Below are 27,006 nucleotides of genomic sequence, written 5' to 3'. Positions count from 1 at the left end.
AAATCTTCACTGGAAATCACGTTCACCGACCAACAGATGAAGGGTTAGGCCAGTGCTGGAAACATGGGCTGGAGAGCGAGAACATCCGATCATGCTCCAACAACAAATTTATGTAGTCATCTTGAGCAAATCATCTCACCAATCTGACTCCTTGACAGCACACAGCTACTTTACAACTCTGTTGAAAAAATTACAGAGCCTTCCTCCAGTGCTTCGAGGATGGAGTGCCCTGTAGTAATGTTTAATAAAACTACTTTATACACAGATGTCTATCTCAGCTTGCTCTGAAAAAGAGCCTCATCCTGCTCCTAAATTTTAAAAAACACATATATCTTCTAATAAATTACAAGACATTCTGATTGCACAGAGCAATTTCTGGTATAAAACGACAGTTTAAGAATTCAAATGTAAACAAATTAACATGAAAGTACAGTGTTTAAAGAAAGCGTAAAAACTTAGGGAACCTGTAGCTAAATGGAGACAGCATCTATTTTGAAACAGTGGAGTCCTTGAAGAAGCCTAAGAATTTTATCTTCAGTCTTTGCTGAAAGAGAAATTAAGTTCTGCCAGGTCTGTCAAACTTTCTCATGAATTTTAACTTTGTTAGAAGTATGTTCTCCTGTAAACCACTTAAAATACTTTGCTGATAAAAGACAATCGTAATTTGTATTTGAATAATCAGTATTTAACATATTTATTTTAATATAATTTCAATTTCTTTAATGTCTGCAAATGTAAAAATCTCTGCTAGCTTCATTTCTATCCCCTCAATTTACATTCACAGTGGAATAGTTGAGTGTCTCACAGATTGGCTCACTACATCAGACCCACTCTATTAAAATTAGATTGTTAGGAACTTTCAACCAATCAGAAATTTCTATCAAGTGTTCATCATTCCTTTGTGTAGTCTACGCATGATATTATGTATTTCCTTAAATAATAGATTAAAGTGCCTCTGTCGCTTTAGCTTCTCTTACTCCTTGGAATTTCCAAGATACGATAGAGGCAGGTGGTGACAGCTTTTGTTCTAATAAGAGAAAACACTCAAAAAATTACTTGTAAAGCTACAGTCAATACTCATATTTCTGCTTCGTATCTCTTTACATTTCAAAACCCTGTTTTGGCAAAGTCATCACCAACTTCTCATGAAACCTTCCACAAAAATCAGAAATAAGCCTAGGTGCAGCAGAAAAACAGAACAGACAGTGCCATTTTAAAACTTCCAGAGAAGCAAGTTTGGAAATTGAGAAATAACCTTTTTAACAAATATTCTGTAGAAAGGCTAGAACACAAACAAAGAAACGTATGTTAGTACAGAACAACACATATAGGTTCCTACTCGCTGAGCTGAGACTATGCTCTTAAAGAACCCCTTCATAGATGATAGCGCTGCGTGTAACAGAATATCCAATTTCCATGTTACAGGAATGCTGGACTTTCCCAACACATGAACAGCAAATCAGTACACTGTCCCTTGTACTTAGACACAAAGATTTGGCTCTTAGCCAGAGGATAAGCAGAGGAACAAGCAGCCCTTCTTGAGAGTCTGAGACCAGTAACTGATTTGATTCCAGACAGTCCACAAAGTTTTGGGGTATTAAACACCTCCAGAACACTATCTCCTAACTAAGAAGTTGGACTGAGTTATAATCACCCTATTCTCTGTAGATTAACAGATAGGGACATACCCATTTTATTGCCATAACTGGCAAACATAGTGAAAAGTACTATAAAATGACTCAGAGGGCTGGAATACCTCCCATATGAAGAGAGGCTGAGAGAATTAGGGTTGTCCAGCCTGGAGAAGAGAAGGCCCCAAGGAGACCTCAGAGATGCTTCCAGTAACTAAAGAGGCTCCAAGAAAGCTAGGGAGGGGCTCTTGATCAGGGAGAGCAGGGATAGGATGAGGGGCAATGGTTTTCAACTGAAAGAGGGGAGATTGAGATAAGATCTTACGGAGAAATGTTTTCCTGTGAGGGCGGTGAGGCCCTGGCCCAGGCTGTCCAGAGAAGTGGTGGCTGCCCCATCCCTGGAGGTGTTTAAGGCCACATTGGATGGGGCTTGGAGCCTCTGATCCAGTGGGAGGTGTCCCTGCCCATGGCAGGGAGTGGAACTGGATGGGCTTTGAGGTCTCTTCCAACCCAAACCATTCTACGACTATTAGTCTATGACTATTATTCTATGAGTGAAAGCTTTGTTTTTCATAAATTCAGTAGACACAGCAGCCTCTTGAATGAAGACAGATAAGTTTTTAAAATTTCAAAGCCTAAAGCACAGTTAAAAGGAGACTCATGCTCCAACTTAGCAAGCAACTTCCATCTTGTGGATGTAGCGCACCCCCAATTTAAAGACATTTAATTTTTTTCACAAACCAAACAATGCTGACCAAAATAATTTTGCCCTTTTAAGGTTAGATCTGCTCCCTGTCACTCATTTTATGACAGAAGAGGTTCTCTGTCTTGACAAAAATCACAGCTGTAGCCATCTAGTTATCTTGTGAGGGTAGATGCATATATTGAAAAGGCCCCTGCAACAACTTCCTTTACAATCAATACTGTAGGATCCCCTTTAAAAGACATTTTTGAAGCCTTAACTGTGGTAGTTCTACACACTTTTCTTCATACAGGCATATATTCTGAAGTAAAAGAGAGCCTGGCTTAGTAATTCTCTCAGATTTTTGTCACTTTTTTATTATTAAACAGAATACTGCAGTATATAAATCTGAAACCGACCTTTGACCACTCACAAAGTGTCAGACTGGAGAGTAAATCACTTTCATCTTTTAAACTTGGGAGGAGAATGCAATAATTAGAGGGCATAGTGAGTTAAATGCTCTCTTCATGCTGAGGAAGAACATGCAGGTGTGCTGAGAGAGCAAAAATGAAGATAATTAGTTGGTGTTTGCTAATTGTAGATATTTTGAAAGCAAAAAAAAATACCAGGACTGGGATTATGCCTCTTTCAACCTCCACAGAATTCAGAAAACAGATTGGAGTTCCTGTTAGAAAAACATGAAGTGGAAGAACTTCATTAGGACACCACATAATGAAAAACAATAATCCAAATGAGCATCAAGAATTTAATGTTTAAAAATATATAAATAATTTTAAAAGTAAAGTTACTCTTCATATAATTTATTAACTAAACAAGCCAACAAAATCCTGGAAAAGGCACCTTTTCAATTTGACAAAGAGTCAATAATGAGATTTCACTGCCTGTCTTCACATTATGGGATTAATAAGTAATTTCAAGCAACTGGTCTAAAAAGAAGGAAGGTATTCAGGCATGGTACCAGCTTTGAAATTCTGTCAGTTCAATTCACATTTCAGTAACTTAGATACTGTTATCTTACCCCCTACTATAAGCTTAAAAAGTAACAAGCTTAATGCTTTTGTAATCTTTATGAAAATGTCATTCTCCCACTAGAAACACATTTGTGGTCATAGGGTATTATGTTCATATGGCCTTTAAAAGAAAACCTCTTTTTTATTAAAACTTCAGCTCTGTATGTTCAAACAGATGGTTTTATTTTCTCCTCAGTGCTACTCATATTTCCATTGAATATAATTGTGCAGTAGACATCAAATACAATACTTGCAAAGATAAGAAATAAGTACTTATGTGACAAAGAGGCTATGTAGCACACTATTTCCAATATGAAATGCAAAGACATTTATTTTGTTTCTCCTGAGTAATGGGATCTTGTTTTGGCTGTCAAAATTTTATAGTCTTCCCACGGAACAAAGGCGACTGCAGAAATCTGTATCATATCTGTGTGTCCCTTGGTTTTAGGTTTTAACCTAAATTGTTTGCTCCATTATATTCATAGAATCATATAATTGTTTCTTCCAAGCCCCTGCCATGGGCAGGGACACTTCCCACTGAATCAGGCTGCTCAAGGCCCCATCCAACTTGCCCTTGAACACCTCCAGGGATGGGGCAACCACCACTTCACTGGGCAGTCTGGGCCAGGGCTTCACCACCCTCTATCATAAAGAATTTCTTCCTAATGTCTAATCTAAATGTCCCCTCTTTCAGTTTAAAGCCATTCCCCCTCATCTTATCACTCCAGGACCCTGGAGAAAAGCCCCTCTCCAGCTTTTCTGGAGCGCCTTTCACTACTGGAAGCTGCTCTAAGGTCTCCCCAGAGCCTTCTGTTCTCCAGGCTGAACAACCCCAACTCTCTCAGCCTGTCCTCATAGCAGAGGTGCTCCATCCCTCACATCATCCCTGTGGCCTCCTCTGGACCTTTTCCAACAACATTCTCCATGTGTTTGGGATTCCAGAACTGGACACAGGACTCCAGTTGGGGTCTCACAAGAGAGGAGCAAAGAGGCAGAATCCCCTCCCTCACCCCACTGGCCATGCTTCTTTGGATGCAGTCTAGGACACAGCTGGTTTCTGGGCTGTTAGCACGCTTTGCCAGCTCATGTTGAGCTCCTCATCCCTCAGCACCCCCAAGTCCTCAGGGATGCTCTCAATCATGTCATCCCCCAGCCTGTATTGAAACTGCGGATTAACCAGACCCAGATGTAAGACCTTGCCCTTGGCCTTGTTCAACCTCATGAAGTCCACACAGGCCAAATTCTCCAGCGTGTCCAGGTCCTTCTCGATGAGATCCCGTCCTTCTGGTGGGACAGCTCCACCAGTTAGCTTGGTGTCATCTGCAAACTGGGTAAAGGTGTCTATTTTAAATAGCTAACAATCAAACCAGATGAATATCTCAACATTGATTGGATCATAAGACCAAATTAGGAATGCATGACATTTATAAAGTAAAAATTCCAATGACAACATCTGCATTTTTACTCATTCCATATGCCCTTTTTCCTGACATCTTCATGTGTTATGCACACGTAAGAGGACACTGCTATGGTTTACCTGATAGATATTCACAGATGGAAACTGAAGGATTTTTCACTTCACCTGTGTACAATATGGGTAAGATGGTGCCATACACCAACATGTACAGTCAAGCTCAGCAGATGCAAAGACAATTTGAATAAGGTACCATTCTCTCCACTAACCACCCTGTATCCTGCTTTAAGAAGGCCCCGAAGCCCCGTTCCTACAAAAGTTGTGTTACCACGCTCTCTGCAGGTAATACAGAAGAAATGAGACAGAGGACATGTCAAGCAAGCGGAAAGACATCAGCTTCTGCTATTGTGAATATACACCAGCATGGTGGAATGGGTCCAGGGGAGGCTATGAAGATGATCTGAGGGCTGAAGCCCCTCTGCTATGAGGACAGGCTGAGAGAGTTGTGGCTGTTTATCCTTGAGAAAAGAAAGCTCTGGGGAGACCTTAGAGAAGCTTCCAGTACTGGAAGGGGCTCCGGGAAAGCTGGGGAGGGACTTTTTACAAGGGCCTGGAGTGACAGGACAAGGGGGAATGGCTTTAATTTGGAAGGGGGAAGATTCCGATTAGACATCAGGAAGAAATTCTTCATGATGAGGGTGGTGAGGCACTGACATAGGTTGCCCAGGGAAGTCTATGATTCTATGTTCATCAAAAGGAATAAGCAGGTTATTGTGGGCTTGCTGGAGTGAGAAAAGAGAAGAAGAATGTAAAAGGAAGCAAGGAGGGTGAAGTTCTAGTTTCTGTTATCCTTTACTTTTGTCTTTATAATGTCCGAAAGTCACTACAATAGGTATGTAGGTCTTCAAATATTTTAACGTTTAAATTAATGAAAACATTAAATAAATCTCTATAATTAAGTTTTACAATTTTGGATTTCTAAAATGCTTGACCCTTATCAACACACTATAGATATAGCTAAAAACTTGCTTATATCAACACAAGTACGTGGCCAGCATAATGAACTTATCATATAATCAGAGAATGTTTTAGGTTGGAAGGGACCCTGAAGACCACCTAGTTCCACCCCATAGCCATGCACAGGGACACTTCCAGGTTGCTCAAAGCCCCATCCAACCTGCCCATGAACACCTCCAGGGATGGAGATTCCACACCCTCTCTGGGCAACCTGGGCCTGGGCCTCCCCACCCTCATAATGAAGAATTTCTTCCTAATATCTAATCTAAATCTTCCCCCCTCCAATTTAAAGCCATTCTGATTCATTCTTTCTCCACACTCCCTGATCAAGAGCCCCTCCCCAGGTTTCCTGTAGCCCCTTTCAGTACTGGAAGCTGCTCTAAGGTCTCCCTCAAGCCTTCTCTTCTCCAGACTGAACAACCCCAAGTGTCTCAGCCTCTCCTTGTACATGGGGTACTCCAGCCCGCAGATCATCCTTGGACCTCCTCTGGACTTGCTCTAACAGATCCATATGCTTCCTGTGCCTGAATTGCTGAGGCAGGATGAGCTAATGGATAACATAATCTTTAATCCATAAAGGCTATTATTTTGTATAATCAAGCCTTACCAGCACTTCAGAAAGATGCAACAGGACTTTCTAGGAAAAAGGAGCAGCAAGCCAACTGACCAAAACACTTACCCTCTTACTCCTGATATTTCTCAGAACTGAGATTTCAACAACGGACCACAAATAAGAAAACACTATAGAAAAGCAATTTTATCTACAACATGAACATTATAAATTATCTGCTAGAGACTGTCTTCTGGATGGAAATCTCAAAGAAGGTGCAAAGACATAAATATTAATTACGTAAAACCAAGTCTAGGATTCTTTAATTTCCAGATATAAATGGGAGAATAAATTATACTACAATTTTTGAGTGTTAATTCTTCCCAGACATGAATAACTGTTTTTGCATCACACAGTCACTAAACCAGCAGGTACCAATGCTCTTTTAGGCATATTTTTGATAGATCAGATGAAGATCACAGAAGACTGGTTGTAGGCAATAATCGTGGCTCAAGAGATCACAAACCAACTGATTTTAAATAAAGTGGAAGGATAAAAGCAAGTCTGAAATGAAGGTTCTTTATTTCAAAGGGAGGAAATTATAAACTAGGGAAAATAAAGCCACGTGCACATGAATGTAGTGAAGAAATCAAATTTAAGTCAAATGTGGGAAAAACAAAACTCATATTCAAGTTAGCTGGGCAACAAATTGCTGGGAATATGACAAGTGACCCCAAAACAGATTTTCCTAAGCACCTGCTTTCATTTAATCCCCTAAAGCTACGCTCATTTTAAGAAGTTACTCGAAAGCTTGTTTTCCTTTTCACTCTCAACTCCACTGCATACATGCAGCTCCTGTTCAGCCTTTCTGTTCAAGTTTCAGTACAAGCCATATCCACATTCAGTGTTCCATGAATACTATATATTTTTTAGGAACTCATGAATATGTAGAGATAAAAAATTAAAACCATCACAATTTAAATCACAGTTTGCACTTTGATATATATGTTCAGAATAGAGTGGAAGCTCTTCATACTCTGGAGAATGAAAAGAGAAAGGAAGCCTGCTGGACACAGAAGTAAGAGGACAGTACACTCAGCTAAAAGTAGAAAATATTAATATTAAAATATATCAGTGAAGGTTATTTACTTACTGTGTAGCTAAAAATGCACTTTGTCATCTCTGCATCACTTCAGCTTACCTCTACTTCACAAAAATACTGTCTTAAAAATTTTTGGCTGTTGATTTTGATGAACACACTATGTATTGCCTCAGATTTTAAAAACAGGTTTCATTTAATATTTTTGAAGTAATTAATTATATAAGTATACTAAAAATATATTTTATTGGACAATGCCATTAGAGTCGAGAGGCTCTTTCTTAGAATCATAGAGTGACCTGAGTTGGAAGGGAACCATAAAGGCTTATTCAGATAAATGTAAGGGAAGGGGCCTGAAACCAAGGAATGGAGATAATCATAGAGTCATTGAACATCCTGAGCTGGAAGGGACCCACAAGGATCATCGAGTCCATCTCCTGTCCCTGCACAGGACACCGCAACATTCACATTGTGGGACTGAGGGCATTGGCCAAACACTGCTGGAATAATGTCAGGCTTGATGACTGCTTCCCTGGGAGCTGTTCCAGTGCTCCACCACTCTCTGGGGGAAGAACCTGCTCCTAAGGTCCAACCTAACCCTCACCTGGCCTCTTCCTGCAGTTCCCTTGGCTTAGTGCCTGCTCCTCTGTGTGTGAGGAAGCTCAGAGCACGACGAGGTCTCCCCTCAGCCTCCTCACATGCTTCCTCTCTGAACTCTTCCCCAGCTCTGTGCCCTTCTCTGAATGCTCTCCAGCAGCTTTGGATCCTTTTTACCCTGTGACCCCAGAACTGCCCTTGTGCTCAAGGTGGGGCCGCCCCAGTGCACAGCACAGTGGGACAATCCCCTCCCTTCAAGGTTCTCTGAAAAGTTTGTGACTAAGTGAAAATAATAAGCCAATGAATTTGAATATGTCACAAACCAGAAAATTGAAAGCTCTAAGCTTAAAAATAGTTTAATTGTTCTACATATGTATTTACACATAAAATCGAAGAAAATCTTCCACTAATAGATAAAATGTCTATAATTTCATGGGGTTTAAGTTTCTTTGGCTTATGTCTTATCAGTCATAAGAGCAGCTGTTTCTTCATTTAAAAGAGAAGAAGGATTAAGATAGGTTTGTAATGCCTGATTAAACTAGCTTAACATTTTTGTAAACAAAGAAACACAAAAAAAAGGTTCAAAAAGTACAATCCACTTTTAACAGACTTACTGCAAATAATTCCTGAAAAATACCACACTGGAAACTGAAGAAAAAAAAAAAATCACAAGACATCAGCTGAGAACCAGTTGTCTACATCATTCCTTACATGCTAAGTATGTTAAAAGAAATGTAATGTTTATAGTATTTTTTCAGTTATTGTAGTATTAAATGAACTTTTTCAAAGACACATAGAATTAATATGATAGAAAAGCTGAAACAACATCTTATAAAATACCATCAAAGGAATTTGGGGGAGGGTCAGGAAACATTGCTCAGGTATTATTCTTTCAGATTGGACGCATCAATGATGTGCAGAGAGTACACAGAGAAATTATGACCCATGCTAGATAAAAATCCATTACAATAAATAGCCCAAGTACTAACAGCTGAATCTCGTTATAGCTAATAGAGAGTCACCAATTTAACTGGGAACAAGATCAAGTTACAACACAAAACCACCAGCCTCCACTGCGGTTGGCAATCCAAGATGCCAAGTTCTAAAGAATTTTCCACATCCCATTTTGCCAGATTCTCTCTCAGACCATGCTCATCCTCAGTCCAGATAAATGGATACCATCTCACCACATTACTTGACAAATAACTGTTCTAACACAGTTCGAAAACAAAAATGTTAATTTCTTACTTCTCAAATGGATGTTTGTATATGAAATATTTAAAAGATTTATATCTCTGTTAAAGCTTGTTATAGACTACCTACATTCTCCTGACAGAAGTAGGTCATCTATATAAAGTCTTCTGAGGTTGCAGCATTGTTTCTTCTTTTACTTTTTCCCTCTCTGATACAGTAGAATCAATTACAGCAGTTCTTATGTAAAACAAACAACAATAACAAACCAAACCCCACATTTCCTGGAGAGTGGACTAAGGAAGGTTAGATGGAGCTTGGAACAACCTGATCCAGTGGGAAGTGTCTCTGCCCATGACAGGGAGTGTAACGGGATAGGCTTTGAGGTCCCTTCCAACTCAAACCATTCCTTGATTCTATGAGCCTATGAAACACAAGACTTTTTCATCTCTGGATAACAGTCCAAATTGAATGTCCTAGATGAAATTATTTTGCTGTTTGGCAGTTCCCAGAGGGCAGAGACAACATGTATAAAAGAATAAGGTATAAGTATTAATACAACTGTCTTTGAGCTAAGAAAAAAAACAAGCCTCCTTCCCTTTCTCCTCTTTCCCCATAAGCATCATGCTTTTTGTTGCTACTCACCAAATTGGGTATCAATGTCCAGGTATCCTATTAAAGCTGGTTTTTAACTTAACCAATGTATAAAACAGACCTCCACTCTCAGGTGTGAGAGGGCAGCAAAACTACCAGAATTTTATAACAGTTCCACACCAGTTGACAGTAAGAATCTGTCTACCCTTATAATCCTCCAAAACCAGTTATTATGTAATATTTTCCCCCCAAATAGTTATTTCATAGAATCACAGAGTCATTTAGGTTGGAAAACACCTGTAAGCAGCCCAGAAAGCCATCTGTATCCTGGGCTGCATAAGAAGTGTGACCAGCAGAGTGAGGGAGGGGATTCTACCTATCTAGTCTGCTCTGGTGAGACTTCACCTGGAGCCCTGTGTTCAGCTCTCAAGTCCTCAGCACAGGAAGGACACGGATCAGTTGGATCAAGTCCAGGTGAGGCCATGAGGATGATGCAAGGCCTGGAGCACCTCTGCTATGAGGACAGGCTGAGACACCTGGGACTGTTCAGCCTGGATAAGATAAGGCTCCAGGCAGATCTTAGAGCAGCCTTCCGCTACCTGGAGGGGCTACAGAAAAGCTGCGGAGGGACTCTTTACAAGAGCATGGACTAATAGGATGTGGGGAATGGCTTTAAAACACCTGTAGGTGTGTTTTATTCAAACACAAAAATGTGTTTGAAAATGGTCACTTTAATCTTCATGTCTTACGTGTAAAATGGAGATAACTGAGCTTCTTTGTAAACTCTTTTTAGACTGAAATAAATATCAACTCACAAATATCCAGTTCCATACAAGTAATTTTTTTGGTCAGTGTATCTTTTTACCAACTTCCATTTCACTACATAACTCAAAGATGCAATTCTAGTAATTTATTTCGTAACTCAAGATTTCTGATATTGTATCTCCTTGTTATCCACCAACATTCCATCCCACTAATACATCAGTTTTATGTTGAATTTCTTATCCTGTCATGTTATTTGTCTGCATGCCTCTTCCCTTACCTTATTTTCCACATACTCCTCCATATTTCAGCTCCTGTTGAAAAATTATCTCCGCATTTCTTCCAGTGGAATTTCTAGTTGACTTACCTTAACATGTATATTGCTTTTAAAACTCACAAGAGTGTAATTTTATTCTGGGTAGACATAGCAAATCATCACCTCACTCATAGTATGTGTATGTCTTACAACTCATAGGGCTGGTGCACCTCCTGTATGAGGCCAGGCTGAGAGAGCTGGAGTTGTTCAGCCTGGAGAAGAGAAGGCTGTGGAGAGGTCTTAGAGCAGCTCCTAGTACCTGAAAGGGTCTACAAGAAGGCTGGGGAGGGACTTTTACAGGGGCCTGGAGTGATAGGAAGAGGTGGAAATGTCTTTAAATTGAAAGGGGGAAGATTTAGATTAGACAGTAGGAAGAAATTCTTCTTGATGAAGGTGATGAGGCCCTTCCAAGGTTGCCCAGGAAAGTAGTGGCTGCCCTATCCTTGGAGGTGTTCGAGGCCAGGTTGGATGAGGCTTTGAACCCCTGATGCAGTGGGAGTTGTCCTTGCCCATGGCAGGAGGTAGAACTGGATGGTCTTTAAGGTCCCTTCCAACCCCAACCATTCTATGATTCTACAATTTCTCTTCTGCTTCTGTATCTTCCACACATACGGAAAATAGCATACTATAACAGACTCCTTTCCTGCCCTAAATTCCTTAGAACAAGAAGAAATGACCAGGTGGCATTAATTCTAACTTACTGTACTTTCACAAGACCAGAAAACTTAAATATCTGCGGTATTTTTAGGATTAGAATCTGCAGAATCATCATTTGAGGCACCTCTGATAGATGAATACGTGTCTATTTCATGGTCACGTTACTGTACGGATTTATCATAGAATCATAGAATAACCAGGTTGGAAGAGACCCACCGGATCATCGAGTCCAACCATTCCTAGCAAACACTAAACCATGCCCCTTAGCACCTTGTCCACCCATGCCTTAAACACCTCCAGGGAAGGTGAATCAACCACCTCCCTGGGCAGCCTCTGCCAGTGCTCAATGACCCTTTCTGTGAAAAATTTTTTCCTAATGTCCAGCCTAAATCTCCCCTGGCGGAGCTTGAGGCCATTCCCTCTTGTCCTGTCCCCCGTCACTTGGGAGAAGAGGCCAGCTCCCTCCTCTCCACAACCTCCCTTCAGGTAGTTGGAGAGAGCAATGAGGTCTCCTCTCAGCCTCCTATTCTCCAGGCTAAACAACCCCAGCTCTCTCAGCCGCTCCTCGTAAGACTTGTTCTCCAGCCCCCTCACCAGCTTCGTTGCTGTTCTCTGGACTCGTTCCAGAGCCTCAACATCCTTCTTGTGGTGAGGGGCCCAGAACTGAACACAGGATTTGAGGAGCGGTCTCACCAGTGCCGAGTACAGAGGGAGGATAACCTCCCTGGACCTGCTGGTCACACCGTTTCTGACACAAACATCTATACGTCTAAACGTCTGACTTGTCTATATTCTCCTTTGAACTTCTCAAAATTTGAAACAAAGTGTGTGTAGAACACTAGAAGAGTTTGTGGGGGGTTAAGTCTAAATTAAATAGTTCTAATTCTATTATATGCCACAAAGTGGAAGTGTACAATGCCAGGCTGGATGGGGCCTTGAGCAACCTCATCCAATGAGAGGTGCTCTGCCCATGGCAGGGGGTGGAACTGGCTTTAAGGTCCTTTCCACCCCAAACCATTCTATGGTTCTATTCTATACATTTCAGCAGTTGGAATAAGTTAGACTGAAAAAAAATGACGATGACATGATGATGTTATCCAGTGAATTGTAATGGGGTTTCTACATACATAAACGTCAGATACTTTTTCTTACTTTAAAACCCTTATCATCACAGTTCTGACAGTTTAACTTAACTGCAGTAAAATGGCAAAACTATAAAGCTGAAACTAATAATGTCAGTCCTCTTTCTTCATAAGAAGTAACCAAATATATTGAAAAAAAGTAGTACAATTAAAACAATATCTTACTACAAGGAACATAAAATAAGGCTACTAACCCACAGCATGAACTGTTCCTCTATGCTTCTTTGAAATCTTGTTTGCTTTAACTATATGTAGAGCATTTTCTTTGAACTGCAGCTCACAAAGTCTTTCAAGAAGAACTGTCATTTCATCAGTGATGGTATCCAGGTATGTTTCATTAATAAACTTCACTGATGCAGAAGGATCAATAGTTCCACTTAGTACATGCAAATCCTCTTTTATCATAGTGCACAATGTGGGTACGGAACTTTGGACACCATGAACCACCTTATCAAAATTGGTTTCACCGCAACTCGACAGGACACAGTTCTGGAGAAGATCGCTAACCAGTTTATTCTGCATATTTTGATACCTTGCTAAGACTTCTGCTTCAGGATAAAGAAATAAAAGTTGCTGTATGCACTGGGTTTTAAATTCCACTTGTTGTAAAGCATTAGTACTTGTTTCTTCTTGACACTGCAGTCTGTTTATCAAAAATCGTCGAAGATGCAATCGCACATCATCCCAGAGAGATTTCACATCCATAGTCGAATCATCCTCAATGGCATGAAGGGAAGCAGTTAACTCAAAAGACGCCCCACTTGGTGTGCAGGGAAATGAGACGCCACACTGACTAGAGAGATCCAGAAGGAAGTGAAGTATCATTTCTTCTTGATTTTGCTCGTCCTTCAGCAAGCTTTGCTAACAAAGGCAAACCATAGGGCATTTTAGAAATGTTGAAACTATGTAAAAATGTTTTGTTTACTCCTGGTAGAGTAGCAGTTGTTTCCAGTGTTAATTATCTTGCCAGTAACAAGCAACTCAAACAAATCGCTATATAAACAATAGAAATAACAAAGCCTGTTTTCCCAGGGATTTATGCATCATTCCATCTCCTTGTCTACCTACTACAATAATTCACATTCCTCTTCCCACCCTTATTACATCCTTGACCTCTTTTCTCAATTAATTCTAACCCACAATTCAAAGGAAAGCTTTGGGAAGCTCAGTAATTAAGCCTTGGCCACCTGTTTGTTGTGGTCCATACGCATCTTTGAAATAATATACTATGAAAAATTACTCAAGATTTACACAGATAGTGACAGGTTTTTCTCATAAAACCAACAACAGGAATTTATAAAATTAAACACTCTTCCTTTCTATGTTCTGGCTCAGCAGGCAACCATCAAAAAGGCAATTTTAAGGATGAAATAATCTTCCCAGGACTCCCTTACAGAATTAAAACTTGCCAAGGACTTGTTGAACAAGCTTGGATCACACAGGTCAGAGCACAATAAGCTGTGTATGCTGTTGAACCGAGATGTAGGCTGACACATTGACATTATAATGTTGTCTAAACACACTTCAGCTACATGGGCTGGAGAAAATGAAGGAAACCTGTTAAAAAAGCAGGTGAAACCACGTGGATGCAAGTGCCATTCCTACTTCACCTGAGCCCGAGAGCTCTCTATTAATCCAGGGCCAGGATACCTGTTCTTAGAGCTGCTACATGTGCAAGAGGTCATGCAGCAAAGACCAGGTCCTCTTTTCCAACCTCAGTGCTTCCTACTTGGCCCAGAGTGACACAAATTCAAGGAGCACTCTGCAGCTTTCTTTAATATGTATGAAATAAATGTCCATTATTTGAGTAGAAGACAACCTCGAAGTCCCGTGGCCACTGGACACCAAAATCTCCTTCCTTTCTCAGAGAAACTTTGATGTTATGACCCCATTTCCCATATTCTCAACATTTTTCATACTGCAGGTTGGCTGTGGCTGCAGTTCTAGGCCCACAAACTTTCTATTTGTAAAGAGTGGCTCGTAATACTCCAGCTGCGCTAGAGCTGACTACAGATTTCCTCATCACAGTCACAAGTAAACCCAGTGAAGTTGATGGTATTCTTGAGTTTCTGGGCTTCAGGAGCCAAGCAAACAAGCCTTGAGTAAATCAGGACCTAGACGCTCTTTCACTAGCTACCCCCACCTCCTATTGCTTCTTTCCCACAGAGAAAATCATAGTTGTTTCCACTCACGTCCTCTGTCTGGGTCTCCCACCCATGCTCCATCCTAGCTGGTAGAGAAACTGTCAGCTGCCATCAACCTTCAGAACTACAGATTTATTTAACCTAAAATATTCGATGAAACGATTTATTTTATTTATTTCCTGTTCTTCTTTATTTCCTGTTTTGAAAAAGAGAAAATAAATCAAATTTGATTATGCTGTTGCTTAAATATAATAATTTCCAATACAAAATGTTCTCTTTTTCTTCTGCAGCAATTTTTTTATCAGTATAAAATTTTTAAAATTACAAAAAAGAAAAAAAGAGAACAAAAATTTCAGTGTTTTTTTTTTTTCTCTCATGCTCTTAAGTCACAAAAAAATGCAGTATCAGAACTGCTGTTCTTTGTTCTTGATGATTCAAAACTGCTGCACTCTTCTGGGAGAAAACAAGAGTTTAACCTTCCTATTGCCCTTTACTCCAGTGTACTCCATCATGAAAAATAAAAAATTGATTTGTGCCACAGTAGCTAATTCTGGACAGAGTGCATGACTGTGTCCATAGAAAAAAAAGTTTTAAAAATAATAGACTAGGTATTCTTCCATTTTACATTTTTATTTCAGAATGCTTCCTATGCATTTTTTTACTTGCAAGCAATTTTCAAATAGAAAAGCACATGGATGTAATAGAAATATGTATAATGAGTTAAAATCTTAAATCATACATATCAACATGTGTATACATTAAGCTGATTTGATTTTCTTTTATTGTCTACTGAAGTATTCTATAAAGTTTTGTGTCCTTAAAGAGAACGTGTCTCAGTGTGTAAACTGAAACCCTATATCACTAGCCACTACGCTTAAGAGTAGAGTCTCCACAGGTAAACTTCTAGAGTTTAAGGGCTGATTAACAGAACAAGTGAAGATGTCAAAACAACAAACGTAACTGATGCTCTGGGCTGATGAACCCAAAATGTCTTCCAAGCAAATCCCTACTGCTGTTTTTCAAGGTTAAGCAGAAACATCTTTATTTATGAAAGACAGTAAGAATCTAAGTATTGTTTCAAGCCCTTTGCAACTTAAACTAAAGCATTAAAAACAAGGAGCTTGCAGATGCCATCTTAGACATAGTGTTAGTCAGAAAAAGAGCTCCTGAAGTGAACTTTGAAGCTCTGAAAACACGGTGTCATCAAGTCTCTTTGAACACTGCCTGTATTAACACAGGGTTTTCTATCTGAAAATTAATCTGCAAAAATACTTCAAAAGACGATGCCAAAACTTTTCAAGAGAAAAAAGATCCAAATTAGTATCCAAAGGTTTCATAGAAGCATGAAGAGTCCTCTTTTGAGCACAGAAAATTAGTGACAATAACATACAGGAAAAGATTTGCAGTCTGACAACTGGACCGCTACCTACTATAGAAAGCTACATATAACATCAATAAACAAATCCAATAAGATAATGATTTAGTTAAAATAAATTTTTTTTTCTTTGTTTAACAGGAAAAGAATTTAATGAAAATATGTTCATGCACATATTCATCTTTTAAATATTTAGCATATTTAGAATTAAAAAAACTACGCAGAATGACGAAATCTCACATTTTTCAGGCTTCATGAAGGATTTCTCATTATTTCTAAGAGTTCACAAATGCATGAGAAAGAATACCACGCTAACAATAAATCTAAATACAGCACCTCAGCCAAAGCACACACAGAACTGTGCACTATTTGTTTTGATTGTTCCAGCAACTTAAAAGATAAACAAAAGCCATAACAAAATAAATACCCATAGTAAGAGATAATGATGAATAAGGATATTGTTCTAATTAGAAAGGTTATTGTTACTGAAGAAGTATAAAGCTTGCAAGTGAGAAACCAAGTTGAGTACTCAATTAGTTCAACAGATGGAGACTTAAGGAAGCACAAACTGTAATAATTGCATTACAACTGAATATTATTGAATAAAACTTTACTGTAGATATGTTTATGGATGATCTACTGTGAGTATAACTTCTTAGAGATGGATTGTCTATGCTAATAGATACACTTTTTTCATCTGTATTCTCATCTACAAACAGGCTGGATTATCTAAAAGGCCATGAGCCCTGAAAATGGCAATGTCTCATTCCTGAGCTCCATAGATGTTTTCCTGATAAGCTGTGCAGAATCAAGGCTTTAATGTTTCTCACACTTTGCCACAGCCAGACCATCATGCTGTCATGCTCCTGGGAACCTACAGAGCCAGAAAGCACATTTTGTGTTAAATACCCCTGAAGCATTCCAGACATGGGGACATTTGGGTTTTCCCAAACAAATGCCGCCACCTGGTGTTCAGGTATATGGCTTGAATAGACCTTGGAAAAGGAGGCAAGTGGGGAATGGACACAACAAAGTCATCACTGCCACAGGCTCTTCTGAGGGGGTTTAAGTAAAGATATAATCAGACTAACAGGAATAACAAAAGGCTTCAAATGTCAGTATTTTCTGGGACTGTCACATTTCATCTAGATCAAGTATGATGCACAGCAGTCTCTGACAACCTTGAGTGGGGTGTTTATTAACAGCAACTTTCATACATTTGTGTTAGGAGGGGACGACATCACTTCTTCACCACATTAAAACCTGATGTTCTAGAGATGACTTCCTCATTTGATACTGCTTGATATCCAGTGGATTCAAGGGTGACTTAAAGATTAACAACCACTTTTAAGAGTTTTTAAAAAACTCTTAAAAGAGGTGATTTGATGAGGCTTGAGCTCCAGTCAGGAGGTAGTCTGAAAGGAGAAAATACTCCACTTCCCCACAGAAGTGTTTCTCTGCCAGTACAGCCACCTAAAGGTGTTCACGTCCTACAGCTAAACCATGGCACAGAAGTGACACTGTTGATTTGTTTTGACACTCATTTGCACATCATATACAGACACGTGTAGAAGTGGCACTTTGGGACATGGTTTGGTAGGCACAGTGGTCTTTGGCTGATGGTTGGACTTGATGATAGACGTCTTTTCCAACCTTAATGATTCTGTGATTCTATTCTATGATTTTACACATCATTTATATATAAGCTTGCAGGCTGCCATTTAATAAGGTGTCATCCCTCGCTTATCCAGCCAATTCAATTTTCCAGACTACCATTTCCACACGTACATTCTAGGGTTAAGTTTTAATAAAAATTTTGGATAGAAATGGCTTATAAAATGATGGAATGTTGTTGTTGAAGTGAAATTTGACATCTGGTTACATCTAGTTGTACAGCTTCCTAGGACAATGGATCTATCTCCCACATTTCTAGTTATTAAAAACAGTTAGGAAGCTAATGCTTAAATAACACACAAAGGGCAATAATCTGTATTAGATGAGTTAAACTCATACTGATACAAGTGTAGAGCAAGTGAAGAACAAGCAGTCACAGTAACAGCTCAGCGTAGGCCATAACTTCAGATGCTTTTTACCAATGTGTGTTTATAAAACAGTCATAGCAGTGCTGAACAGATGGTATGGTCATGGAAAGATTTTGTCTCAAGTTTGCCTATGTAAGGCATGATGAGAAGGAAACGTAACACCCTGCCATGGGCATAAAAACAGTGCTAAGCCTTATACTAAAATTTCTGAACTATTCTCACCACAGTGAAGAATGAAATTAAACTTTCCCAGGTGTTAGAAGTCTTTCGTAAACAATTTTTACCAGGGTCCTGAGGAACTCCATCAGCTCTCCGTGGTGTGTAGAAGAAGGTCTAAGAGAGGTAAAACTGCAGTTGTTGAGCCACTGAAGACAGTCAGTTGTGCTTTGCAGTATTTCATCATTACATATTTCATTTACTTCTGATTGCAGGTCTTTAAGACACTGCTCTATGCTGAAAAAAAGAAAAAAAACAAAAATCATAGGATTCTTTCATGACTTGGAGACAAATGCATTTTATATATTCAATATTTTAAAAAGAAAAACTACTTCAAATTAATGAAACACTAGTCCTTCTTCTTCATAGATTAATTTACTCTCACAAAATAAAACCCAAATGTGCAGGATTAATATTTAAGTACAGTTGAGTCAGAGCTAAAATAAATTTCCTTCAGGCCTGTCTGTACCATCCTCACCAAGTACTGTGTCACCTCTCAAACAATCTTGTACTTTTTAATAAAGAAGTTAGTGAATAAGACATCATCCAGCCTCAGATCTGGTCTTTGGTGCTTAATTAGCTAAAGCAGAGAATATAAACTGAATCAACTACCACATTCAAAGGTGAATGTGTCATTCTGCTCCTTTGCAGATCAGCAGTTGTTTTATAATACATAACATATTAACGACTTCTTAAAGAACCACTGACATCACAGAAAATGCTGAAAAGAACTTTAGAGTCAGTTGTGCTGAAAAAGCAGGTCTTTTCTTTCTTGTTTTTGACACTAAAATATTTGAAAGAAAACAAGAATTTGTTTTCAAGGAGCTAATACACTCCTTAGAATTCATCTAGAATCACAATCCTGTTTATGAAATCAGACGTGCATGGTATGGTTATTATAGGGATTTCAGCTGCAAAAAAATCACAAGAACAACTGAATATTGAAAATTATTGTACTTCAACTGAGTCAGGGGCTCCACACCCCATCCAACCTGGCCTTGAACACCTCCAGGGATGGGGCAGCCTCCACTGCTCCGGGCAACCTGGGCCAGGGCCTCCCCACCCTCATTTTGAATAATTTTTTATTACTGTATTTATTGCTGTAGTCTGAGTTACATAAACAGTATTGACTAGATCTAGACAAACGCAGGTTTAATACAGAGAGAGTCAACAATAGGACTGAGTGAAAAGTGATTCTGTCTACTACTTGAATTTTACTTTGGAGTGTATTAGTTATTCCATTTGTGTTCTTACAGCTGATAAGGGATGCAAGGTTTAACACAAATTAGATTTAGTTCTTTTTTATCTCTGTAGAGTTACAGGATTAGATGAGACTCAGCTCTTTATATGTATTTCAATGTCAGTTACTTTTGATCACACCACTTTCTATTTGATGACATCAACCAAACAACAACCCTGCCTGTTATACTGCCACTTGCCTCTATTTTACAGAAACAAACTATGTCTATTTAACTGCTCTCTAACTCAAACTTGACTGGTTTTGGCAAAAGTAAACACAGAAGAATAGAAAAAAAGAGGAAGAGGAAAAAAGAAGGAGGAGAGGGAAGAAAAGAAACTGGAAAATAAACCAAATCTTTGAGTGTTATTACAAGCCATGACAAAAAATACCAAGCTAAAGGCCTCCAGTTTTCAAAAAAAAGGAAAACTATTTTTATAAAATTAGTAACCTTGAATAAAGTTTTTAATTGTTTTCCATATATCTTCTCTGTTTGAAAAGATCATTTTTGCATGAAATGTCATATTTTTAGAGGAAAATATTTGTATTAAAATATAATCTGCTTTTAATATGGAATATTTGATGAAAAACTTAAACACTACTAACTCATATCAATTCGTAACAAGAAATCCATGATGAAAGGCCTTTCTGCATATCATCCACTGACTGTACTTTGTCATTTAATTCTGCCTGCAGTATTGTTTTTGGCACGTGGAAGAAGTACTTATTTTATTTCCTACTGGATTTTCTCCTTTATTGAGTGATTTGCATTTTATTCTTTTACAGATGTTACGCAATGTACCCTAAATTCCTACTAGCTGTCTCATGCTGATCAACAGCAATAAAGTAAATCAGCGTCAGCCGTACCTTTGGGAACTGAGTCTGTTAGTTTGAATTGACATTTTAAAGAAACAGTGGGAAAAAAAATGAAGAAACGATCACACCAAATTAAGTTCTGAGGTAAACAGTAGTCTGTGTTTTCCTTTTATTTGTGTTACCTACAAGCACAAAGGATAGAAGTATATTTTTTCTGAGAATGCCATCAAGACTTATCATCTCTGATAGGTTTCGCTTTGTGCCTTTTGTTTCTTTAAGATACAGTACTAAATTATTACAAACTGGATATGAAAACTGCATCAACTACAATTATAGAATAAAAGGATGATCATAAAAATGTAAGTGCAGAAGTGCAGCGTTTTGAATGTCAGAAAAAAACCCACATAACTTGTTTCCAAGACTATACAACTTCTAAAGAAAAATTTAATCAAAATAAGTAGGTCACATTCAACAGCTTATTTTCCCATATTTAACTGTATTCTTTAAGAACAGGGGATATATTTGTTTTATCCTCAAACGGCATGAGGCAAACCATTCAAATACTCTATCTGATATGAGAACAGTGGACAGGTGGAGAGAGTTGGGGTTGTTCAGCCTGAAGAAGAGAAGTCTCCAGGGAGACCTTAGAGTAGCTTCCAGTCCTGACAGGGGCTCCAGGAAAGCTGGGGAGGGACTATTTACAGGGGCATGGAGTGATAAGATGAGGGGGAATGGCTTTAAATTAAAAGGGGGAAGATTCAGATGAACAGCTGCAGGTTGGCCTTGAACACCCCCAGAGATGGGTCAGCCACCACTTCTCTGGGCCACGGCCTCCCCATCCTCACAGGAAAACATTTCCTCCTAAAATGTCATCTCAATCTTATCTCCTTCACTTCAGAATTGTTCCCCCTCATCCTATCCCTGCACTCCCTGATAAAGACCCATTGCCCAGCTTTCCAGTAGTTTTTCAGTATTAGAAGCTGCTCTAAGGTCTCAACAGAGCCTTCTCTTCTCCAGGCTCAACAAACCCAACTCTCTCAGCCTGTCCTTGTACAGGAGGTGCTCCAGCCCTCACATCATCTTTGTGGCCTCCTCTGAACTTGCTCCAGCAGATTCATGTCCTTCCTGTGCTGAGGACTCCAAAACGGAACACAGGGCTCCAGATGGGACCTCAGGAGAGCGGAGTAGAGGGGGAGCACCCCTCTCTTGCCTTGCAGGTCCTACTTCATTGGATGCAGCACAAGGACATGGTTGGCTTTCTGGGCTGCAAGCAGGCACTGCTGGCTCACGTTAAGCTTCTCGTCCACCAGCCCCTCAAGTCTTTCTCTTCAGAGCTGCTCTCAATTATTTTCCATTGTCTAAGTTTACTGTGAGTAAGTTTAAGGATGATCTTCTAACTCCTTTCAATTTCTAACAAGCACCATTTCCATTTATTTCACATAGTATATAGAACAACCATAAAATGACAATGAGATTGGTTAATTTAAACTGCTAAGCTATAAAGTGAAATTATCTTTAAACATCGTATTAGTTTTGCTTAAGATCCTCATATTCATGGAGGTTTGCTTTCAGAATCAGAGTTAACGTTCTTTATGAAGAATAGTTTGTTTTAAAAGTAATGAAATGTTTTCATTGGGTTTTTTTAAGACAGAAGCACTAATAGAATACTGCTTTGTTATTATGATGTATATCCATTAAAAAGCTTGACTGCTAAATGTACAGGGCATTTTATACAAAACCAGTCACACTGCTTGGAAACACAGGTGTCAGAGGACCTGGTGTACACTTTGAGTAGTAAGACATCTTTGAGAACGACTTTAAAAGTGTAATTTCCACAGGCATTTGCCACCTTCTCCCATGTGGAAACAAACATTTTGTTTCATTTCACAAAAGCTGAGCTGCCAAATATGAAATATCAAGAAAACTTCTCATGATCTACAGACAATTCAGCGAAGTGATTGCTGAAGTCCCAGCACTAATGTCTGTTACTAAACAGCAATTTAACCAAAAATTTAAATAATTATTTTCTAATAATTTTTGAACTGGTAGTTACAAGCTAAGTGAAAGAATCCATAAAGATTCATGCAAAGAATGTTTTGATAACTTTATCTTGAAGAGAAACAAGGCTTTACAAAAAATGGCCATCTTGCATGTTCCTGCAATGCTTGTGACAACCTATAGTATTCATGGTACAAGGAGTCTCTTAGGATATCTATCTCCTCTTCTCCAGACTAAACATCAGTTCTCTCAGCAGCTCCTCATAAGGCTTTTGCTCTAAACCCTTCACTAGCTTCACTCCCCTTCTCCAGATGTGCTTCAGTATCTTGATGTCCATCTTGTAGTGTGGGGACCAAAACTGAACACAGGATTCAAGGTGTGGCCTCACCAGCACCAAGTACGGGGGAAGGATCACTTCCCTGGTCCTGCTGGCCACAACGTTCCTGATGCAGGTCAGGATGCCGTTGGCCTTCTTGGCCACCTGGGCACTGAGACAGCAGTGTTTAATACTGTCTTTGAAACTCCCCTATCCTTTTTGTTGTGAGATTCTGACAGTGGGAAGCGTTTCTATGCAAATTAGCAAAGTTATGATCAACAACTGGAAAACGTCATGCTAACATCCTTATCAAGGTACTTCCCAGAGAGCGCTAATAAGTGAAGGATCTTAGTTGCTCAAATAATGATTGCAATCTATATTGAACACTTACACGGCAAGATGCAACGCTATAAGCACTTATTAGTATTGACCTCACTGGAGCCCTTCAAAGAAGACCTTCATCAAAATCTCAGATGACTGAATTACTGTTAATTAGACAAAGGGTCAGGTTGAAGTTTATCAGACTGAAGTCAAATTAAGCCTTTTGAAAAACCTCAGAAAATGTAGTCTCCAGTCTACTGTGGACATAAAATTACTAGTAAATAATTATGTTGAAATCTGAGTGATTTTTTAATACCTCCTGCTGTCCTACAGCCTCAGAGAATCTACCATTATTTTATCACCACTAAGAGGCATACAGTCACTCACTAAAGAAAGAACTAAATACACAAAAAAAACCCCAGCTGCTGAAGAGATCTTATGCTTACAGCCACTTTCAATTTATGCACTAAAAGCTTGCCTTCAAGTTTATTCTCTGTTTAGGAGTATTAAATATCAGCTGAAAATTTAATTGTGTGGATTGCTCAAAAAATAGATCTTACTAATCCGTAATCTTTCATTTAGGACAAAAAATCAAAAGACTCAGTTTCAATAAACAGTAAAAAACGGAAAAGTGAGGGGGAAGACTGAAGACTGACCTGATGAAATTGTGAATACAATTTTAGGCCTTAGAATAACCTGAAACTATCGCTGCACATAAAACTGGCCAGCATTGACAATAGTTTTGAGAGTTCATATTCACCTGCCTCTAAACTGCTGTAAAAATACAGTTAACATTCAAGTGTAATAAGAGCTCTGGTATATAATAGTGAATGAATGAACCACTTATTCCCTTAAAACTTAGAAATAAAACAATTTTGCACAGATGGCCTTTTTTCCTTTTTTTCTTTTTCTTTTTGTTATAGCACCAAATAGACTTGGTACAATTCAAAAATACAGGAGGTAATTCAGCTGCTGGAAAGCATATCTGATTTGTCGTGCCACACAATTTTATAAAAGCTATTCAGTTGAAAGGCAATAAATGAGCATTCAAGTGATTTACACACTTTTAGATCATAATTTTTTACACAATGTTTTATTTTAAAAAATATATATATGCTGTATACTATTATGTTTATTCTCTGTGGTATAATAAAATCATAAATCTATCTGATGAAAAATGGATTGTATTCCAATTCTATCACTGTAGCATGTAGAGCTGCTCTTATCATACCACTTACAAAGATCAATGGTAACTTGAAAATGATTTCATTCCATGCTACCTCTAATATATTAGCAACAAAAGGACTCTTTTTAATTTAAAAGTCACATCAGCTGCTGTCCATCTTTTAAACTCCTCTCCATTTATGAAACTGACATACTACAGGAGCAAAATTTCACCTGGTAACTATAGGGCTACTTTCTGATTTTCCATGCGAAAAATAGTTTAAAAACTAGTTTTAAGTGTCAATTCAGCAGAAATACAAAGCTATTGCTGACATGTGTCGCTGACTACCACACCCTAATCCAACTCCCTGCTTTTCTTGGATAAAATAACACTTGGATCTTGCAAAGCATGCAGTGAAAGGCTCTTACAGTAAGTAGGACTTTGTATGCAGGACAGGAACAGTCAGCCTTCTTAAGAATGTACAAATAGTTCTATTGTGGTAATGTTAGTATAAACATAATATAAAGTGTTGATTAATAAAATGTACCATTAAAATGAAGGAACAGCTGGTCTGCTTTCTAACAACCAAAAGTCTTCTCCACCAGCAGCATGCATTTTACACACATTAAAACCAAAAAGAGTAGTAAAACATGCATTCCAAGGACTCATCTTGACAATAATCTTTCTAATGCCCAGGCTGCATCTGCACAATGACAACAAAAGCACTTTACTTGGTAGCTGAAGAGGTGACAACACATCTGCCAAAAATGCTGATTTTTTTTTTCTCAAATACACAAGACCACAGCAACTCAAAATATTAGTACCTACCTACGACTGCGTTATGACATCATAAGTAAATATCTGCATTTCACTGAAGTCATCAGCTGGAAAATGGTAATGTGGAATTTCACAATGCAGTGGTCTGCAATAGCATTTTGCCCTTATCTTCACTACCATTGATTATTACTAGCACAATCGTACAAGTAAACACTAAGTTTTTAAATGAAAATGGTCAAAATATGAGATAAAAGTAATGTAATTAAATAGTCTAAAAAATCTCTCAGCCTTGTGTGAGCAGTGTAGCAATAATTAAGAGACAATTCAAATCAGTTTTCAGTGAGATACAGTGATGGTTTATCTTCATTCTTCAGGAAGCTGTTTGGGAGCAGACAAACACCTCTCACAAATGTGGGGTTCATTAAAATTACACAATCTTAAAACTGATGTAATGAAGGGCATTCTATAATGGCTCTATAATGTGCACTGTTATCCAAAGGCAAAACCGTGGCAGGAGGTTGGAACTGGATGATCATTAAGGTCTCTTCCAACCAAAACCATTCTATGATTCTATCATTTTCAAAAATTAACAGAAAATTATGCTATATTATACGTACACTTAATTTTTTAAAGGAGAAATTAGTTTATTTGCTTAACAGCATCTTTCACAAATCAAAGTATTTTAAAGGCACTAAAGAGTTTGTCCACAAAACACTGCTACCACTTTTCAAACAGTGCATAAAACCTTGAGCTGAACTTTCTATTGTCATGTGAAAAATTCATATAAGAAAAGAACGCTTTCAATACTCCACTCCCTTTATAACATTGATTTTTGGAAAGCAGTATCTTACAAAGAAGCAGACAATGAAATACATCAGAAAATAAACTCTAGTTAGAAAATCCTCTATTGCAGCATAACAGTTTTAACTGAAATAGGTAAAATAATGGCTTATATGACAAAAATTTATCATATTTACTTACTCAGCTTTTCTACTTCGTTAGAAATGCTTAAAGAACATAAGTTTAAATTCTGCTTTTTTGTAAAATTCTGTAGGTCTTATAGTGGATAAAAATTCTCTCATAGCAGTAGGAAATACAACTGTCATGGGAATACACATTTTCTTCCTCCACTATCACACCTACTACAATAATTCCTAAGATTAAGATGATTCAACTGTTAAAAATTCATACAAAGAAAGACTGTGGCACAAAAATTATATGGCATTAAAAATTTATTAAATGCTTAAGTGGTTAAGGTAAAATTACCAATGAAATAATTATCAGAATTTTAACGTACAAGTAGAAAAGAAAGATAAAAGATCTATTTCCTAAATGTAATGACTTTCACTAATATCTTGGATACAAATAGAAAACTCTTTACCTAGAAGAGTTCTTCTTTATTTTTTCATCAAGATCGCTAAGGATTTGCTGAAACTCCATTTCTCCAGGAAGGGTGTTCAACAAACAGTCTAAATTGGAAGAATCAAGAGAATACTCTCCTCCCCATTCCATTTTCAGAATCTGTAAAACAGATAGAGAAAAGTGGTTAAATAGCAAAAAAAGTCAGACTAGAGGCACCAAAATACACAACATTTTGTTCCTTGGAAATATTTAGATTATTAAGGAAGTGTTTATGTAGGGAATTATAAAATCAGTGTTGACAGTAAGCCTTGTCCATGATTCTGACTGGTAGAGAGAGGGAAACCAGTAAAATAAAAGCAGAGATAAATTTCATAGTACCTTGCACTTTTTTAATTTAAAAAACCCAGTTGTTTTATATTAACCAGAATAGCAGCTTTCTTAATTTTTATTCTTTTTAAGATTTAGAAAGAAAATTCTCACTATTATAACTGGAAACTATAAAAATAGTAGAAGATAAATTAATTTCCTGTGTGCTTTTAAGTTCTTCCCAACAA

At 38.2% G+C, this 27,006-nt stretch overlaps 1 protein-coding gene across 2 annotated transcripts in view; it reads right to left on the bottom strand.

Annotated features, from left to right (window-relative positions):
* The window catches only part of KIAA0825 (KIAA0825 ortholog), a 229,485-nt gene extending 202,878 nt beyond the window's left edge, over nucleotides 1–26,607 (bottom strand). For both annotated transcript variants that reach the window (XM_069881056.1, XM_069881057.1), the window contains exons 1-3: nucleotides 26,472–26,607; nucleotides 18,529–18,697; nucleotides 12,878–13,544 (exon numbers count right to left, since the gene is read on the bottom strand). In XM_069881056.1, coding sequence (XP_069737157.1) covers nucleotides 12,878–13,544; nucleotides 18,529–18,697; nucleotides 26,472–26,602 — 967 coding nt within the window. In that variant the 5' untranslated portion in view covers nucleotides 26,603–26,607. The remainder of the gene's footprint in view (nucleotides 1–12,877; nucleotides 13,545–18,528; nucleotides 18,698–26,471) is intronic.
* Between the last annotated feature and the right edge of the window lie 399 nt (nucleotides 26,608–27,006).

Source organism: Phaenicophaeus curvirostris, chromosome Z (assembly GCF_032191515.1).
Source record: "Phaenicophaeus curvirostris isolate KB17595 chromosome Z, BPBGC_Pcur_1.0, whole genome shotgun sequence".
Classification (NCBI taxonomy): domain Eukaryota; kingdom Metazoa; phylum Chordata; class Aves; order Cuculiformes; family Cuculidae; genus Phaenicophaeus; species Phaenicophaeus curvirostris.
Note: the sequence above shows the minus strand (reverse complement) of the source record. Positions and strands in the feature narration are given on the sequence as shown.